The sequence below is a fragment of the Prenolepis imparis genome, unplaced genomic scaffold, assembly GCF_030444845.1.
Source record: "Prenolepis imparis isolate NDT839.2.m4 unplaced genomic scaffold, iyPreImpa1.0 SCAF_1, whole genome shotgun sequence".
NCBI lineage: Eukaryota > Metazoa > Arthropoda > Insecta > Hymenoptera > Formicidae > Prenolepis > Prenolepis imparis.
In genome coordinates, this window is record NW_028141159.1 from 17,192,360 (window position 1) to 17,212,146 (window position 19,787).

General features: G+C 37.4%; 1 protein-coding gene across 3 annotated transcripts in view; it reads right to left on the reverse strand.

The window, feature by feature from the left end:
* The window catches only part of Gprk2 (G protein-coupled receptor kinase 2), a 48,609-nt gene that overhangs the window by 14,010 nt on the left and 14,812 nt on the right, over positions 1-19,787 (reverse strand). The window contains exons 1-2 of one of the 3 annotated variants that reach the window (XM_083033654.1): positions 15,516-15,656; positions 4,605-6,345 (exon numbers count right to left, since the gene is read on the reverse strand). In XM_083033654.1, coding sequence (XP_082889780.1) covers positions 4,605-4,656 — 52 coding nt within the window. In that variant the 5' untranslated portion in view covers positions 4,657-6,345; positions 15,516-15,656. Of the gene's footprint in view, positions 1-4,604; positions 6,346-7,002; positions 7,653-15,515; positions 15,657-19,787 lie in introns of those variants that run through there. The other 2 variants (XM_083033667.1, XM_083033659.1) reach the window with 2 other exon arrangements.

Sequence of the window (19,787 nt, forward strand, 5' to 3'; positions counted from 1 at the left end):
CCATAAATAACATCCCATTTCTATTACATCATAAATTATGGTTTTGGAGATGATGTATATATATTGCAATTTTTTAAAAATTATTACAAGTTTTTTGAAAATTATTCATAAGTAAACATACATTTATAAAATGATTAATCGTCAGAACTATTAGACTCCAAAATTACAATAAAGTTTAACATTTTCTTTCCGCAATGCTAAAAAATTTTCTGTGTTAAGAATTCTACAATAGTATATTTGAAGAAAAAAATATAAACTCTTCAGAATAAAATTTAAATTCGGATTCGGAAATTTAATGGACGCGTTAACGTTTCATTCTTCAAATGCGATTTCGTAAGTGTCAATCCCTTTTAGAAAAAAAAACCGGAACTCTAATTGGCAATCAAATCGGACTTTGACGAGCTTTGTGTATGCAAAAACGGCGTACCGTGTCCTCCAGGGTTAATCCGAGATTAACAACATGTCGGGGACCTTCACCTTCCGAAACGCGAACGCTTTGAAACGTGACAGTTTCGCAGACGCAACAAGAGACCGTGCGATAAATTGGCATTTCGTAAACTAGAAAGTTTTTCGCCAACGCAACAGATTGATTACAGTCATTTGTCGATCGAGCGCTCCCGTTAATTACGTCGCCACGTTACGGCGAGCACGATAGATCGTTAATTAATCCGTTACCCCTGTAACTATCGGCTCTCCTGTATATTTACGTAATTCGCGGCTTTTCCCGAAGCTTTCATTTGTAAAGTTTATCAAGGCGGTGAGATTACAAGGCTATTGACGTAGTTGGTTCTTTCTTTCGCTATCACGCGAATCCATTTACCTACTTTCCGATTACCATCACATAGCGCGCCTGCACTCTCTTCGACAGGACGTCGTTCGTAATTTGCTAATTAAACGCCGGCCGGTGGTGGTAACCCTCGACGGTTGCCAGCCGATCGTAATTTGCGGTGATCGACAGAACTCAGTTTCAAGTTAGGAGAGAACGTAATCATTTCTATGCAAATTTTATTCCGAAAACTCCCGGAGACCTCGAGCTTCCTATCTTTCGAATTAAATTTTGTTGAAATAAAGTTCATTTAAAGATTTTAAAAAATTGATCCATTGCCGTCTATTTTTATCCCCGAAATTTAACGTGAGACTTTCTAGATTCTTTAATTAAATTCTGACGCAATTAAAGATTTAACATTTAATCTTAGAAAAAGTTTTAGTTTTTTCTTCGTTCGGAAGTTTTTTTTTTCTCAAAAATAATTATTATTGGGACACAAAATATCTTCAAACATTATCCACTTTTACGACAAATCTTTTATAATTATTAGGAGCTTTTATAATTATTACAAATCGTTTATAATTATTAGGAATTTCGTTACATAAAGAAAAAATTAAACTATGAATCACGTGAAAAAAAAACAGCTTGGGAATTTCGAAATGCCTATACTTATATGACATATCCTGCGGGATGCGCCGCGTACGCGGAGCATAACGAGAGGTGAAACGTCACGTTTCCCTGTCAGCGGCAAAGTTCATTGTACCCTGTGACGAAGCTAAAAATAGACGGCAACAGAATCGAATCGAGCATTTGACCCTGCAAAAAATCTCTCGAGTCCCTACCTTTTTGGTGTACACGTCAGAGGTGCGCGGGAGATGCTATTTTCGTCGGCTCAAGTTTCTCAAGTAATCGCGAAATGCCATTAATTGTATGAGAAATCGACCGTTCGTCATGTAAAATTTTTTACAATAAAATCATAAAAAAAAAGAAGTCTTGTGAGTCGCGAGATGATACGCAAAAATCAAACATATTAGAAAAAGTCATATATATGGATGTATGACGAAAGTAGATTATACTTTAGTCGGTATATCAAGATGATTATGACATTCTTTGTTCCACAGATGAAGTTTACGAAGTTATCCCTATATTCCAATTCAAAAGTAATAATGCTAGCTATTGAAATAGTTATTTGTTTTTTATAACAATCTTTTCCCATTCTAAAAAAAGGCATGTTATTGACATTGTTGTCGCTTTTTCGCGATGCTGATTGGCTGTCTCGATTCGCGTTATGCGTTATATTTATAGCATCGAGCAGCTGCATGTCATCGCGAGAGTTAGCAGTTTGACAATTTGTCCAAAATAAAATTAAATAAAATAATATATATTGTGTTTTAAATAATATGTTATAATACTTTAAACTCGATTAAAATTTTCACAGTTATCAGTTGATTTCTGTCAAAAAATATGAATCGTGGATAAAGTATTATAACATATTATACTACTTACAAAATATTATTATTTTAATTATAATAATATGTTGTAAATAATATAATATGTTACAATATATATACTTATATTATATACTTTGTCCGCGATTAATATTTTTTGACAGAAATCAGCTGATAACTATCAAAAATATTAATCGAATTTAAAGTATTAAAACATTATTTAAAACATATTATTATTTTATTTTATTTTATTTTAGACAAACTGTCAAACTGCTAACCCTCTCGATGCTATGAATATAACGCACAACGCAAATCGAGGCAGCTAATCAACATCGCGAAAAAGAGGCAACAATATTTGCGAAAATCGACTTGACATGCCTTTTTTAGAAAGGCAGAACAACACAAGTGCGCGCTACGCACCATTCTTTAATTTTATATTAAAAAGAATATTTTTAAAAAATTATATAAAGTTTGTTTGAACTCGATTAATATTTTTTGACAGAAATCAGCTGATTATAGCGTTAATTTGCTAATTAATTTTTAAAATAAAAATATGTTATAAAAATTAAAATAATAATATGTTATAATTCCTTAAACTCGATTAATATTTTTGACAGTTATCAGCTGATTTCTGTCAAAAAATATTATTCGAGTTTAAAGTATTATAACATATTATTCACAACATTATTATTTTAATTTTTATAACATATTTTTATTTTAAAATTTAACTAAAATATTAATCACGTTTAAACAAACTTTATATAAAAATATCATTCTTTTTTATACGTATAAAATCGAGGAATGACGCGCATATAGTGCGCTCTTTTGTGTTGTTTTAATATATCAAACCATCTTAAAAGAAGGAAAAATTTAGGCGTGTGTATAACACTTGCAAAGAGAGAAAACAAAAGATGCCCGGTTAAACGTAGGTCCACAAATCAATTTTGATGGGGATAGGGCGAAATAAGAACCGATGTTTATTTTATTTCATGTTTTAAAACGCGCGGCCGGGCCGAAAGTGAAGATGAGTGAAGAAAAAAACAATTTTCTCTCTTTCTTTCTCGCCGTAAAGATTTTTTACTCTAATCTATCGCTCGCGTTACGACGCTTAAACTGTCGACGCGAGCATCACGATCGTTTTTACGCGCGCATTAAAATACGGACACCTATACTAACAATAAGCCATCATAAACGCCTTCGCCCTCCCGGATAGGCACTCTTCGATTCAACGTGTCGTGTCTAAACATGTATAATGACAACTGCAAAATCTTGCTTTCAGTTAGTGACATTATAAATGTTTCCAACGGATTTTTCTATCAATAACAATGATCCGAAAATATCAAACGTGCTAATTCTTGATCAACAATTTGTTAATTTTTTTACGTAAATTTCAAGAACGTGAGAAAAACATAAAAAATAAATTTTATTCTGCGAACGTAAATTACATTTAAATCTCCTCGAAAAATATAATTACGATTATGTAAATATTATGTTTATTTTACGTCGAAATACGCGCTCAGTCGTCAAAATACAGTTAATTTTCTCAATGATGGCGAGATGCGTTAATGCAGAAGTAACGATTGCAAATAAATATTGCACGTTAAATCTGAACCACTCAATATCGCGGTTAAAATTGCGGAACGATTTTACGCGCCTATAATAAATGTCGCCCAACCGAGCACTCGATAATAACGTTGTACAGAGTGTTCCGAAAAGATTGTATATGCGTACGTAGGTATACAACACCGAAATTGAACGTTGTTCAGCATGCACTAATCGAGCGAACTCGATAACTGCTTTTGACACGCATGGTAAGCGACGCGACATTAATTATTATGCGTCATAAAGCGATTCTTGCAACTACATAATAAACATCCACAGTCGTCACACTCAACGATAATCTCGCAATAAACCGATAAAGTTTAGAGCACTTATGAACTTAGCGTGCACTAATCGATTAAAATCAAGAGTTAAGAGTTTTCGACGTTGTTATTATACACATTACAACTCATATATCGCTATATAATTGTGTCATAAGAAAAGCACATTTATATGAAAATTACACTAATTTTTCGATTACGTAATACTTTCGTAATAATTTACGATTACGTAATAATATATGTATAGATCGACATAATTTATTTATTCACTTATTATACGGGATTAAATAAAATTATATGCATAAAAGAGAAAATTAATAAAGCGAGATTGTCAAAACACATTGTCTGTTTAGAATTTATGTGATTGCAAGATATAATTGATTGTTCAGAATTGAATAGTCATTGTACGTGTTAAAGCTTTACTTCTCGCTGATAAATAGACAAGTAAAAATAATCCGAAAAGCAATAGCGATGCAAATAACAAATGACGACAATAAAGTTAAGACTCACCTTCTCTCGCTTTCAGGTACACAGTGTTCGCGACGATGTTCTCCAACTCCATCAATTCCAGCTTGATCGGATTTGCGCGGCCGAATCGGGTGGGAGAAGGAACCTCGTGGTCGACGACGACGTCGGCAGGCGACGTCGATGGGGAGGAGCTCCGATTGTTGTCGCTGCTGCTGCACGAAGTTGATCACCCTGCCGGGTTCTAGCAGACCAGCTCCCATCTGCGGCCCCGGGACATCACCAGGGTCCACGATTGGTCCCTTTTCGCCGAGGACCAACGAGCGAGAAGCCAACGACGTCGATTATGTCACGATATATCTCGATCTCGGACCTTTACTCTCCAACTTTATCGCGAATCCGAGTCTTCACTCAACTCAGTTTCGTTCGGGTTTCACTTGCTCGGACGATTCTCGGCTCGATCGATCGTCGGGATCAATTCGATTCCCGGAAGAAAAATACACCTGCAGTCAGATGATGTGAACGGAGGATGCTGATGAATAACTTCGAAGTTGTTTTCGCTCGTAATTAAGCCAATCGACGACAGTTTAGATGAATGATCTTATGAAAGGCGATGTTTTGTTGAGCTTCGATCAAGATTACATCGATCGCGAAACGGATGGCGTTGGAATAAATCGACGTTGTTGAAATAAATCCGGCGCCACGGCGGATTCCGTTTCAATCAGTCGGTCAGATATTTTATCAGTCTAGGATCTCTTCTTTTCTTTTAATCGAGGCGAGGTCAACGGGGGTCGAATAGCTGCGCGTGCAGATGCGAAAGAGAAGCTTTATCGCCGTTCGTGGATCCAGCGAGTCTCCCCAATTCGACGGAATTAAATCGCTCGAAGTTCAGGCTCGTCGTACGTTTGATCGCATAATCGACGCTCGTCAACCGGCGGATTCCGTGCGATCATCCTCGCTGTCGAGCCGCGATTAACGATCGGCCGTAATCGTCGACGATATAATGCTTCCTCAATCGAACATTCCATCAATTCCTCCCCCGACGAGGACGTCTCGCGAACATCGACAAGCGCGCTCTTTCACTGCCGTCATCCAGATAGAATTTGTCCTCGCTGTCTATAGTCGCAGTCGGACGAATCGCGCTGTAAACAAGTACGAAGAACGACGATCGATCGAGAGTAATTCCTGTATTCTCGCGCTCGGATTCGCGCATCAGCGAGACAATGTCACAAATGACGCAAAGGCGAGAGGCTATATCTTTTGTAGAATCAGACGGCAAAATGCGCGCTGTATCGAGGCGTTAATGGACGGGAAGACTCCGAAGTGTATAGGTGTATGTATACTCCTTTAACGTGACCTCGCGAAAATATCCGAGATGCGCTCGCTCGAGAGAGGCGCCACGTGTGGCAAGAAGTGCCTTTCACTCTTCTAACGGAGCCGAAACGACGAGATGAAACGAAGCGCGCTGGCTGCTGGTCGCCGAAACACGAGGATTCGGAGCGACGACGAATTACGCGGGAATGCCGATCTCGTGTGCGCGATTTCACTCACTTCTCTCGCTCGATCTTCTTCCGCGGCAATTCCCTTCCTTCCTCCTCCACGCTTCTGTTTCTTCTTTTTTTTTTCTTCGTCTTCTTCTTACAATGCGCGCGAAGGGTGAATGACATTCGCCGAGGGCGGCGGATTCCTAATGGCTCCCCTCGCGCATTTCATTTCTCTCTCGCGCGTTCACCGACGCGTTACTCTCGCGCATCGTCTCGTGGATTCGTTCCCATGCACGGGCATGCTGAAAAACAATCACGGATTCGATTGTTATAAAATTGCGAGAACGCCAAGAGTTTCAGGATCTGATCGGCAAAGTCAAATCGGTCATAGCATACGCGGAAAAAAATATTAGCTATCATAGTTGAATTTTAGGAGTCCCCTATATACTACACCTGAAATTTAGTTATCATGGCTACATTTTATTAATATTTTTAATAGTAATTTAAATCTTATTAAACTCTTTATTAAACTAATTTAATTGACTCTTTATTAAACTATACGCTCAAAAATATATTTATTTTTTAATAAAATTTAGGCATGATAATTAAATTTCAAGTCTATAATAGGGATACTTAAAATTTAACTAATATTTTCTCAGTGTATTAATGTAATGTTAACTACGATTTCTTTTATATTATTGTTATTGTTATTATATTATTATTATATAAAAATATAATAAAGAGTAATGACGTTGTTTATACTGTTTACTGAATGTCACTTTATTTACGAAACATTGATTCGCGATATTTAAAGTTGAAACACATGTGACATTTAAAATGGGAAAATGATAATATTTATACGCAGTTATAAAAAAAAGACAGTACTACGCGTCAGCTAATTTTAGATACGCCACTTCGTATTAATAATCCTCAATTAACTTTCAAAAGCGGACACAAACCGGATCACATATCAGCATCCACATCACGCAAGTTCGATAAAATATTCTCTCGGAAAGATGTGTAAACTTCGCGAGCGTATCTATATATGTTTCTCGCGGCGTGTGCATTCATTAGCACGACATCGCCGTCACTGACGCACATGTGCGTGTACACGCGTGAATGGCGATGCAGCGAGCGAACAGGTGCAACGAGGAGGGGAAGGACGAAGGAGAGAAGAGAGATGGAGATAACGACGTGCCGCGTCGACGACGGTAATCTAATAAGCATCGAGCAGAACACACGCGTTATTTCCACGTTATTCATATCCGGCCGAAGCTTTTAATGGGCGACTCGCTCACAAACACACACATATATACATGCAGACATACACCGCGAAGGGGATATAAATTCCGAATGACCGCGGAAACGGGGGGGATTAGAACGCCGTGGAATTAGATGGACTCTCTCTCTCTGCCGTAAATTGAACTCGCGCCTGTCCTTTCCAATTATCTCGTGAGAGTCGACCGGCCAACGAGACACGCTCTTCCTTTTAATTCTCTCGATATCGCGCGCTCGTCTCGCTGCAAGCCGGTTCGATTAATTTCTCGCGTAACGAATCGCCCGAAGCTAGATAGACAGCGCATCCGAGAAAGGCGGGAAATTTGCGGTGCTCCTAAATTGGAGCTTTTAACTCCGGAATAAGAACGATTCGTTAACGTAAACATCGGCTTTTTAAAACCCCGTATACATCAAAGCCTCTTTAATATATAAATCGAAAAGATCACAAATTATTATTATTATATATAAACTTATATCGTATACAATATTTATTATACGTATTCATGTTTATCAATTTTTTTTTTTTTTCTATTTTAAGTTAATTGTATCATTTTACGTTTATATTCTTAAAACGAGAGGCATCATCGTCATATGTTACACTCGTTGTCATTAAATGTCATGAAATTAAATGACGTGTGCCGCGACGATGGCGAACCGCGCTTTATCACCTGCTATGCAAGAAGAATTGTTTTCGAAGAAATGTGATTGGCGGAATAATTTCTGAATGGCAAAAGACTGTATTAACCACTTGCGACGCGCCGTCTCCCCGCATGCACTGGAATTTCGTGCCATTGTTCGAGATACGCGATACGCGGCTGTAAATTGACGACGCGACGATGCACAACGTGTCTGGATTCCCGACCACGCCAACATACAATATCTCGCGCTATTAATCGCGCGATCGCATTCCCTTTCAGAATCGTTCAATCCGCAACGCAATTTCGTTTAATTGCCCCTTTCAAACATAATTCCATTTCACCGCTGATGTTTGCCTCATCGAAAAAGAGAGACCGCCTAGGGCATATTACATTATACGTTTATCTCCGTTTTTAAAGGTTTTTTTATACGATTAACGCTTCTCTCTAAGGATAATTTCCGTCAAAATCGTCGTCGATTTAAATCTTTTTTTTTCTATCGCATAGCACCGCAATTGCGTGCCTTTTATTTGTGTAAAATGTAAAACGAAGAGACGCAGAGAGGAATGTTTGCGACTCGATGCGAGCTTGCACGTTGAAATACGGCACGAAACCCGCAGTACGATAAATTAATTTGAACGCTGGGATGACCGCGAAAACGAGAAAATGATTCCAAATTCCAATGCAAAAAAAAAGAAGAAAGAAAATGTTCAGAGAGAAAGAGAGAGACACGAGTGCGTCGCCTTTGAAATCTTCGTGCCTGTTGAAACCGCGCGAGAACGAGGCAGAATCATTTCGCTCACATACACCCTCTCTTCCCTTCGGTGATTCGCGATATATATATATATATATATATATATATATATATATATATAATATACATCGAAATAGAAATTGCCAATAACGACACGACAGAACAATACACGCGCCGCTGACGTTGATATGCATTAGAGGCGTTCGCATATTGTGTCAATCAGTAATGCAGTTTATACGTGATTGACATAATATCATAGGCAATACAACGCGAGTACGTTCGTACGTATATATGTATATATAGGATGTTCCAGATATTTTTCACCATCATTCGATTTAATTTCGAATCGAATATTCCTTTACAAAAATATCGATACGATTTTAAATTAATAGCGATTAAAGATAAAAAGTATTTCGACAGTTACGTCTAATTTTCAGACAATCTCAAATCGATCTTATTTTAGCAAAGAAAATTAAGTTTGGTTTATCGAGATTAAAATATTATGAAAAGAATTTCGACGCTCCGCCAAATTTTCGATAAGTTCAAAATTGGTCAAAGAATTCGCAGGAATTTGACGAAAGAAGTACACGGTCGACCTGAGACACCATATATTGTATATGTACGTGCATATGATACATATATACGTATTATATAATACATTTATATGTAGGTACGGTGTATGTGTCGTGTGCGAAAAAGGGGGGAAAAAAGAGAGCACGGGAGGAGAATTCGAGGGGGATGGAACGGCAATTTTGCTGTATCAGCGTAAATGGCTATTGGCCGACAGGAAGGAACGCGCCGTGTGCGCTTCTCCGCAGAAGACGATAATAATATAGGATGCGTAAAGTTGGCACCCCTATGTTATGCTATCATAGTTCTGTTAAGAGTTCTGAGTTATTTAGAACCATAGAAAGAGTTCTTGATCATTTTTAGAAATAGTTCCGGTCATTACAATAACGAAAATCAGTTTAAAAAAATAGGGGTGCCAATTTCACATTTTTTTACACATCGAGTTCTAATAGTTTTGAGCAGAGTTTTAAGGTTCTTTTAAATAGTTATATAGTTCCTGATTATTTTTTGTAAGAGTTCTGCAATTTTTGGATAAAAAAACGTACCTTCAATATCGAAGATATTTCTCAAATATCTTCGATATTGAAAGTATGTTTTTTTATCTCTATAAAAATTGCCAAACTCTTTCAAAAAATAATCAGGAACTATGTAACTATTAAACAATTTAAATTTACTCACCTCACGGTTGCTCCTTTGTTGCCCGATGCCTCCCCGGGCCTCCTTCTCGTACAAGTTTCAAAACATTTGCACTCGCATAATTTTTTTTCGTTCGCCACGCGCGGCGACGCCCGGGGTTTTAGCTATCACAATCTTCGACGCGTTTCGGTAAAACGCGAGACTCGCGAGAGCTTATTCGCGCGCGAATAAAACCGAAGCACTAAAGGTGGGGCTAGACTGGCACTGCCAGGTTCGGAACGCGCAACGACCAACGACACGTCGCGACAAGTCGTAGTGGTGGGGCATTGTAGGGCTCGCGACGCAACGTACGTGCGAGGTTCAGCGAATCACGTCGCGACTACATACCCCCATCACTACGACCTGGTGAGGGTATGTAGTCGCGACGTGATTCGCCGAGCTCCCACGTCGCGATCCCTACAATGCCCCACCTCTACGACTCGGCGCGACGTATCGTTGCGCGTTCCGAACCTGGCAGTGCCAGTCTAGCTCCACCTCTAGTGCTCTTCTTCGGTTGTTCGTGATGAACGGTCGCGCGCTTCTTGCCGGTCCGCGGAAGGACGAGTGTATTAATTAGCGTCTTTGGTGGTTAATTATCGTATAAATCCGATTGCGTCGCACGTACCGACATCGTAATCGTGATCGCACACGTGAAATTGATCTCGTCGATCGTGAATCGCGCTCAATGTTCGTCTCGCTGCATCCTTCGGCGACTTGAGTGCGTCGCGGCCAAGTCGCTCTCTTGATCATCTTCGTTCGATAAGCCCCTGCGAAAAGTGGGTCTTGGAAAAAGCGGCAACGCGAAAATGGAGCTTCGGTTTTATTCGCGCGCGAATAAGCTCTCGCGAGTCTCGCGTTTTACCGAAACGCGTCGAAGATTGTGATAGCTAAAACCCGGGGGTCGCCGCGCGTCGCGAACGAAAAAAATAACGCGAGTGCAAGTGTTTCGAAACTTGTACGAGAAGGAGGCCCGGGGAAGCATCGGGCAACAAAGGAGCAACCGTGAGGTGAGTAAATTTAAATTGTTTAATAGTTACATAGTTCCTGATTATTTTTTGAAAGAGTTTTGCAATTTTTATAGAGATAAAAAAACATACTTTCAATATCCAAGATATTTTGCGAGCTTCAAATTGGAGCGCGCGGACCAAAAGGATCCCTTATACAATGGGCCTTTACCCTCGGTACGATACTTCAATATCCGGCACCCTTTTTCGCCCGAATTATGGATCACCTCCATCGTCTCTGTCTCTTTCTTCGTAACGCGCGGAAGATGAGTTTTTAGCGGAATTTTTAGCGAAGCTTTCAGCGAGATAAATTATCGGTAGTTTAAATTCATTGCAAAATTTTACAATTGTACACGCGCGAAATGAGACTTGCTATAAAAAAATTGCCAACATTTTAAATTATTGCAACGTCTAACATTATTAATCATACTTTCACGAGATGTAAAAAAGTAATCATACTTTCGAACGCAAAAACGCTTTCATTAAAAACTTGCGCGTATGTACCTTATCTAAATCTATCTCCACATTTTTTTCAACAACGTACTCTCTTCAACGTATACTTGAAAATAATTAAGCCTTTTAATTTCGTGTACTTTTAGAGATCGCGATAAGTACTTTATTAATCTTATGAGTATTTAATTAATCTTATAGATAATTTTCGGACAGATAAAATCTCTCTAAAATTGAATATCAAGCTCACATCAGAACAAGGAGTAGCGATGTAACAATAAAGTGACTTTTTGAATGAATGCGCGGGATGCACAGCTTGCTTTATTTTCGGCTGGCAAGTGCTCGATATACGCGAAGAGAATGAACGTTGCGAAATTAGTTTAAGCTAGACGAAAGTTGTACGCTTCAACGCGAGCGACAACCGTCTCGACCAAGTATTGCGATATAACACAGATTTGTGTGTTTCATTTTATGTTACCTATATACGCAAGAAGAACATAAATTAAATTATTTAATATAGCAATTCTTGTCTTTCACGCTAGATTCAATCTACATCTTTAATTTGAAAATTGTGTCAAAAGGAAAACTTTTTTATTTATTTTATTGAATTATATGAAATTATTTAATTATTGTCTGCACTTTAATATTTTAATTATTATTATTAGAGTATAATTTGCAAATACATTCTACGCTCCAGTGACAGTTTTAGTATAAAAAAAAAAATTAAAGAGTACGTCTGAGAAGTTTTTTACATCGTGCAATTTACGCTAACGAGGATAGTTAGGAACACTTTGCTGATATCGAAATACAGTATTCGAGATACGATAACGGATATCTTTGACCCCGATATTTTAACTCCGGCGAGTTAGTTAGCGATGCCTGGGAAAAAATAGGGTCGATTTTCGTACGATATTCCGTAACTGCATTCAATTTCAATCACGCGTCATATCAGTTGGAAGTTTCGAGTTCCGCTATCTCAGATTCCGACCCCTAATTTGCAATCTGTGCCGTCCGATGCGGGAACTTTATTAGAATGATTTTAGAGACGCAATGGTATATTATCGTGCTAGCAACGATTTGTGTTTCGTTATTCAGAAGATTAACGATACTCGACGGCAATTTGCGACAGAAACCGGTCGTGATGGAATCGTCGATGGAGTCGTGAAAAATTATTTTTCTCGTTCGTCTACTATATATCTGACTGTGTGAATCGACGTTTCTCGATATCAAATTTACATATACGTAATATCCATACGTAACACGAATAAAAAAAAGCATATATATGAGAATACTTAATACAAGATCCGGTTACTTTATTACGATATTTTTTTTTCTCTCACAACGATGAGGAGAACAATTTTAGATTACGAAACAACATAATTATATACACACAAAAAACGTATACGTATAATTAAAGCCTTGAATCATCCGTTATGATTATTAAATCTAGTTTCATGACATGCATCTTTCCTTATTTTACACTCATTTCCGTTTCCCTGCAAATATATTTCCTCTGCACATTATTATTGTACATTATTATTGTATGAAATTATACACGGAGACTCGGAGGATTCTGTCGCGAATTACACGCTGCTCAAAACGGATTGCAGAGAGAGAACAAGATTTACTTCATATGTACTCCATATAATCCGACGTATCAACGTGCTCGCAGAGGAGAGTAAGCGCTTTTGCGTTGACAACTGGCCGGTTGGCCGGCACGTGCGCGCGGAAATATGTACATAGAACACTCTTCCGTACTATACGCGGCAGTGAGCGCACTTTAGAATGTAAATGAATATTGCAACTTCTTGTCTCTTTCCTCTCCTTCTTCTCTCACCCTTTTCTGCCTTTATCAACACGTTATGCGTCGGTCGTGTCATATATATACCTATATATATTCTACCTGTCGCCCGGGAACCCTCGTTCGACGACCCTATGAGGCTCGCTTTTCTCTTTTTCTCACCGAATAAAAACCAAATTTTCAGACTAACATTTAGGTGCCGCAATTTATTGCCCGATATATTGCCTGTCCCTGACTCTCGTCTCGCGTGTCAGAATGAGTGTCGCAAATTACGTGTCGAGTTGCTAAAAAATATCATTGCAACACGACGATTGTATACTTTAAATAACGTGCAGCGAAGATAAATAGGTTTTGACGAACTTCGGAATCCCTATTTACTATTTAATTCGGAAATCTGTCAATTGCAATAACAATGCTCGGGATCCGTTTTTTCTTCTAACAATAAGTGTGAGAAAACTTGAAGTGAAAATTTGCACAAAAGTATACCTAAAGAATTTTTTTTCCGCACAATATGATGATGTTTAATAAAATAAAATTTAAAAAGAAGCTTTTGTGCTAATAAATATTTGATCCATCTGTTCTCATACTATTTATTTTATATCGAAAAATTTATATCGGATATATATCTGATCTAAACTCTTATATAAATATATTTTTTTTTAAATAATGTGCCGATTAAAATGTCTATCTCTATATCGCGCTTTAACATGTTTATATGCAAATTTCTATTCGACGTGTATGTGTGCGCTTAGTAAATTAGCATAAAGGCAGATAGATAAACAAAGGTGGAACGACGAATTAATCGCGCAATCACAACCGATAAATAGGGCTATCAACCAATGAAATATCCGACTCTCTCGCGCTCTCTAAAGATCCGATCGGATTCTCTCTTTATGTAGCAAACACTCGGGGAATCGTATCTAATGACAGCTTAATACGCCTCCTATTTGCTCTCGTCGGCGGCAAATAGAGGAAGAAACGCGCACATGAATCGAACACATGCCGTGCTAAAATCCCCTTTTAAACCCTCGAAAAATTTAAGTCCCACAAAGAGTATGTATTTGTCAATTATCACTTGTTCCTTTCATTACAGATTCTACAACCGATTTAAAATCGATTTTTCCTATCAAGGAGAGAGAGAGAGATGTCAAAGGGATCTATAAATTAATTAATAATTGGAATAATTAGTTTTGGAGTAATTAACCATCGAAATTAACCATCAAAAATAAGAAAAATATAAAAAATAGAATGAAAATTTCTAGGAAACTAAATTTCAGAAATAAATAGTAAGCTATTTTTTCAATTAATTATATTGTTGGACTAACAAAGTTTTAATTTGATGTTTAATGATAAAGACAGTAATATTGGAAAAATTCGATGAAACATAACTCTTCTCGACATTTTTATGAGAAAACAGATCTTTAAATTTATCTTCAAAGAAGATATGTAGCGTAAAAGATAACATTCGTGAGTCTGAGACACTTTATATATATGACCTTCTGTAAAAGCTATTACGATAATAAAGATATCGATTTCAATAAATTATTTCATTTGATAAAATACCTCTGAATGAAACTAAAGGATCGTTATATATCTTTAAGTAAGTTACATCTCTAAAAGCGTTCGCGTGAAAATCGAAAATATGAACAATTTTAAAAGTTGTTAGATACATTGAGCATTTATGTCGGAACATGTGTAAACAAAACACTCGTGTATACATACACATATTAAATAAAAGCTTGTTATATTCAACTTTGATATTCGATGTAATAATTGAAATATGAATGGTCTTGCGCTCTAGCATTAACGTCACGATACAATATTAGTTTGTGCCAGAGTATTCAGAAATTAACTCTCGTTTCGCCTCTCTCCGAGACAAGCACCTGCACTCGACAACCGTGAACTTGAGGAAACACGCGTCCGTGCGTAAGTCGCGGGAAACGCGGGAGCGATCACTCCCAGAGTCGCGCTCGTGATCGAAACGTGAGCTTTCGTTCCCCCTTCCCCTCTCTCAACCCATCAAGCCCTCGACGCCGGCTCGAGATCTGTCACGCCGGCCGCTTTCACGATTGAACGGAGTAAGTGTAACCCGGCGATCCGCGAAGAAACGTGTCATCCGCGCGACAAAAAAAAAAGAAAAAAAAAGAGACAGACATCGGAGAGAAAGGGGGGGAGGGAAAAGAGAGAGGGAGAGGGAGAATGGCATCGTTTTACCGATCGAGTCTCGCGACGAGGAACGTTGCGTGTCACGCGAGAAGGAACGCAGGGACGGGCGTGTGAAGCCGAAACACTCTGTCTCACTTACCTCGAACTGGCCGACCGTGAAAGAAAACGACGATGACAGGGGAAGGAAGAAGGAGGTTGCGTTTAGCAGAGACGACGGCGACGAGGCTCCGATAGTAGTAGCCGGCTGTGCTTACGTCTCTCTCTTTCGTAGATCTCACCCAGTATAAACCGACGCACAGAAGCACACACCGCGATTGACAAGCAGAACACCGCGCGGTTGTATCGACGATATACGAAGAAAGCACAATGGCCGACCGCGCACCTCCGGTCACGATCCGCCGCACGGGGTCCACGAGGCTTCTTCCTCCTCCCCGCTCTTCTCTGAGAGAGAGAGAGAGAGAGAGAAAGAGAGAGAAAGAGAGAGAGAGAGAGAGAGAGAGAGAGAGAGAGAGAGAGAGAGAGAGAGAGAGAGAGAGAGAGAGAGAGAGAGAGAGAGAGAGAGAGAGAGAGAGAGAGAGACACGCGCTCGTCTTCCTTCCGGGACGCGCAGATATACGACGCGATATTATTATCAATCGCGACACGACACGAGCATCGTCGCGACACGAGATACCGAACGAACGCCTGCGAGGTACGACGGTTCGTCAATGTGTCCGATCGCGTACAACTCGCGTTCTCTGTCGTTCTCTCTCGCGCCGAATCACCGCACACCACCACACACGATGGACAAGAACCGACTGACTGCCGCTCCGCCTCCGCGGCGCGGCGCCAAGAATTCGCGACGGAGTGGGGGGAGACGAGTGGTGGGAGAAGACGGTAGAAAGACGCAGCCGTGTTTACTCCACGCGGCGCAGCGTAGAGAGACACTACTGTTCGTCCGCGAGCGGGAGAGAGAGACGCGCGTGGTGCGGGTCGCTGCGATTGGGTGTGGTAGAGTCCCTAGACTCGTGCTGGTATCGACCGGCCGACGACTGTCGCCATTGTTTGTCACTTGACTTTCGCGCGAAATTCAATCGTGCACAAAAAAAGTTTGAGAGAAACGATAAAATTGACAGTTCTGTAATGTAATTATTTCCCAATCGAGTTTCTTTAAGTATTTATCTCAATTCTAATTTTTTTAAATTGTTATATATAATTGTTATTGTTGTAGAACTTTGATTAACTTTTATAATGATTACACGCTTGATTTATAAGATATATTACTATTTTATATATAAAGTAACAATTATTGTATTTATTTTTCTTTAATATAATAATAACCTATTATTAATATTATAATTTTATATTATAATGCGCGCATCCAATAATATGTTAGTAATAATTATTATTATTACATTAACCAACGTCTGACACTATCTTGATATTTATAAAGTATAAATAAAATAATAATTTCTACATATTATGTCTTATATTGAAGTTTTATAAAAAACTAGCAGGGTGTTATAATGATAGCCACACTAAAGGCTCTTTCTCTGTAATAACATGCAAGAAATGCAAAGTAAAGAATGTTTGCACGATAAAACGCTTGGGATGTCCGGCAGAAATCAAAATCTTTTTTGAAGCCCTTAGCAGATTCCTGACATAATAATGAAACGAGTGAACTGTTTTGAAAAATCGTCTACATTTGAAAATATATCACGAAACATGATACTTACGATTATTTAATATAATAAATGTCGAAAAAAAACGTCTAGACACATATATTTGTGCATAAATGCTCAATAATGAACAAAAATAAAACTATGCATAAAAATGATATATACTTTACTTCAAAGTAAAACTCGATATAAATACTAAATTATATCGTACATATGTCTATGCAAATATACATACACAGAGTGAGAGATTTATGCAACAAAATAAATTAACGTAAACTTTAGCTCTTTTATTTCGTTATTTATTTCGTTAATTTCACGAAATTAAATTAACGGAATAAATAACGTAAGAAAGATTTATGCAATTAATTTATTAAATTAATTATTAATTACTCATCAAGTGGACAAATCGAACGACGGCGAGCTGTTGAACGACAATCGCGTGCTTAATCGAGTGCATCGGCGAGACGATGCGATCAGAAAGCGAATGCCAATCGCATATCCACACCTGCACCGGTTTATCGGCGCATATACACACGATTTATGATGTCCATATTGTCGTCGTGGGCGCGACAAAAAAGCGCTCCACTTTCGCTTCTCCATATTCAACTCTTTGTTACATCACAACCCGATATTCACACACAACATTGCCCTCACCAGCCGAATAGGCTCGTGCCTGTATCGATTGGACATTAATAATTCAGCCAGGGAACGCCGATATAGTAAACTTTTACTTATTCATTCGGTGACACTTTTTCGTTCGTCTTTGAATCGGTATTTAATTCTAGTATTTGCAAGAGTATGTATTAACAAGTACACAGAGAGAATTTTCTCTTAGAATTTACCCTAAAAATCATGATAATCGTGGGACAATATGTTATGGAAAGAATTTTATGAGAATTTCTTGATTATTCTTGATTATTCTTGATTAATATTTATCACAATAAAAATAATAACATCTATTACAATAAAATATAAAATATGTTTGATTAATTTTACTATGCAGTTTAGTCAAATTAATCAAACATGTTTTATATTTTATTGTGAAAAAGATATTTTTATTATGTTAAATATTAATCAAAGAAATTCTCATAAAATTCTTTCCATACCATATTGTCCCACGATTACAATGATTTTCAGGGTAAATTCTAAGAGAAAATTCTCTCAGTGTAGGAAAAAGAAAAATAATTACGTGTAATCAATAATAAGAATTTCATATTATGAATAATATTCTAACTTGTTATGGAAAATATAAATATAAAAATATAATCATTTTATAAATATGATCATATAAATCAAATATTTATTTTAAGATATGTCATATCGATTTGTGCGTGCTCTCCTTGCTTGTAATATATAATATTCGATATTATTGATATTATTGTCCGATTGAATATCTGATTATATATTTTACATATAATAATCAGACTATCATCTTAAATTGAGTGCCTTTGATGAAAAAAAATAATTCGTTATAGAAGTTATAGTTATAGAAATATAAATGTAGAAATATAAAAAAAATATATAAATATATATGTATATAACAATATTTCGTAATCCTTGTTCTATACATACAATTAATTATCGAATAGAAAGTCAATGAATAAAAGCGAATGAATATACGTTTCAATTCGATGATGAAAACGACGGCTACACTATATAAGAAAAAAATCTTTTTTTTTTATTGCAAGAAACCGTTTGCAGTGAGATAACGTTCCCTCGTCCCTTCATCCCTCGACGTTAGAGACGTCTCACGACAGAAGTATGTCAAGAATTTAGCCGTGGGCCGTTTTCGCTAATAGCACACGATAATTACTTCGCCACGCGTTCATTCGCACGATTACGCCACAGAATGAAGCTTGTCAAAAGCGCGGGCTGTTACATGAATTATATAAATTTTTTTTACGTTGACCTCGAATCAACGACAATGATAAAGTCACGATCAATCGGCCAAGGTAGATATAGAGAAAAAATGCTCAGATATACACAGACATAAGCTTCCGAATCGCGCTCGAATTATCATGCCCGATATATGAATATTGACATTTTATATATATATATATATATACAATATATATATATATATATAATGCATTTTTAATCGATAAATGTAATCTAAAATATAATAAAATACTCTGAAAAAATAGAAATCTCAAATGTAACATAAAATATAATAAAATATGAAATATAAAATTTCAATTTATAATTGAATAACCAATAAAGCTTTACACAGTATAAAACTATATTGTATATAATGTAAGAAAATTATCGTGTTAATTAAAATGTTATTTAGAATTAATAATGAATATCTCGAAGAATCATTTAAGATAGATACATCGTGTTAATTAAAATGTTATTTAGAATTAATAATGAATATCTCGAAGAATCATTTAAGATAGATACATCGTGTGCGCTGAAATGCCACTCAAAAGGCGACTTAATTAGGTCGAATGTAGTAGCGAATTTTTCGATTTCTCCGCGCGACGTTCCACTTGGTAAAATATAAACGTGCTATCCGATGATGCTTGCGCAATGATTACGAATGATACAGAGTCAACGTATCGAATGACGGGAACCGTATCTCACGGAAGACTTTCTAAACTGCTTTTTCTCGAGATCAAGCTACCTCTCTAGTCGACAATAAATGACACTTGAAGTCGCGTTCGATTCATCGGCGAACGAATTAAAAAAAAAAAAAAAACCCATGAGTGCACTTACTCACTTTCTCGGGACGCACGTCATTATCAGAAAAACCC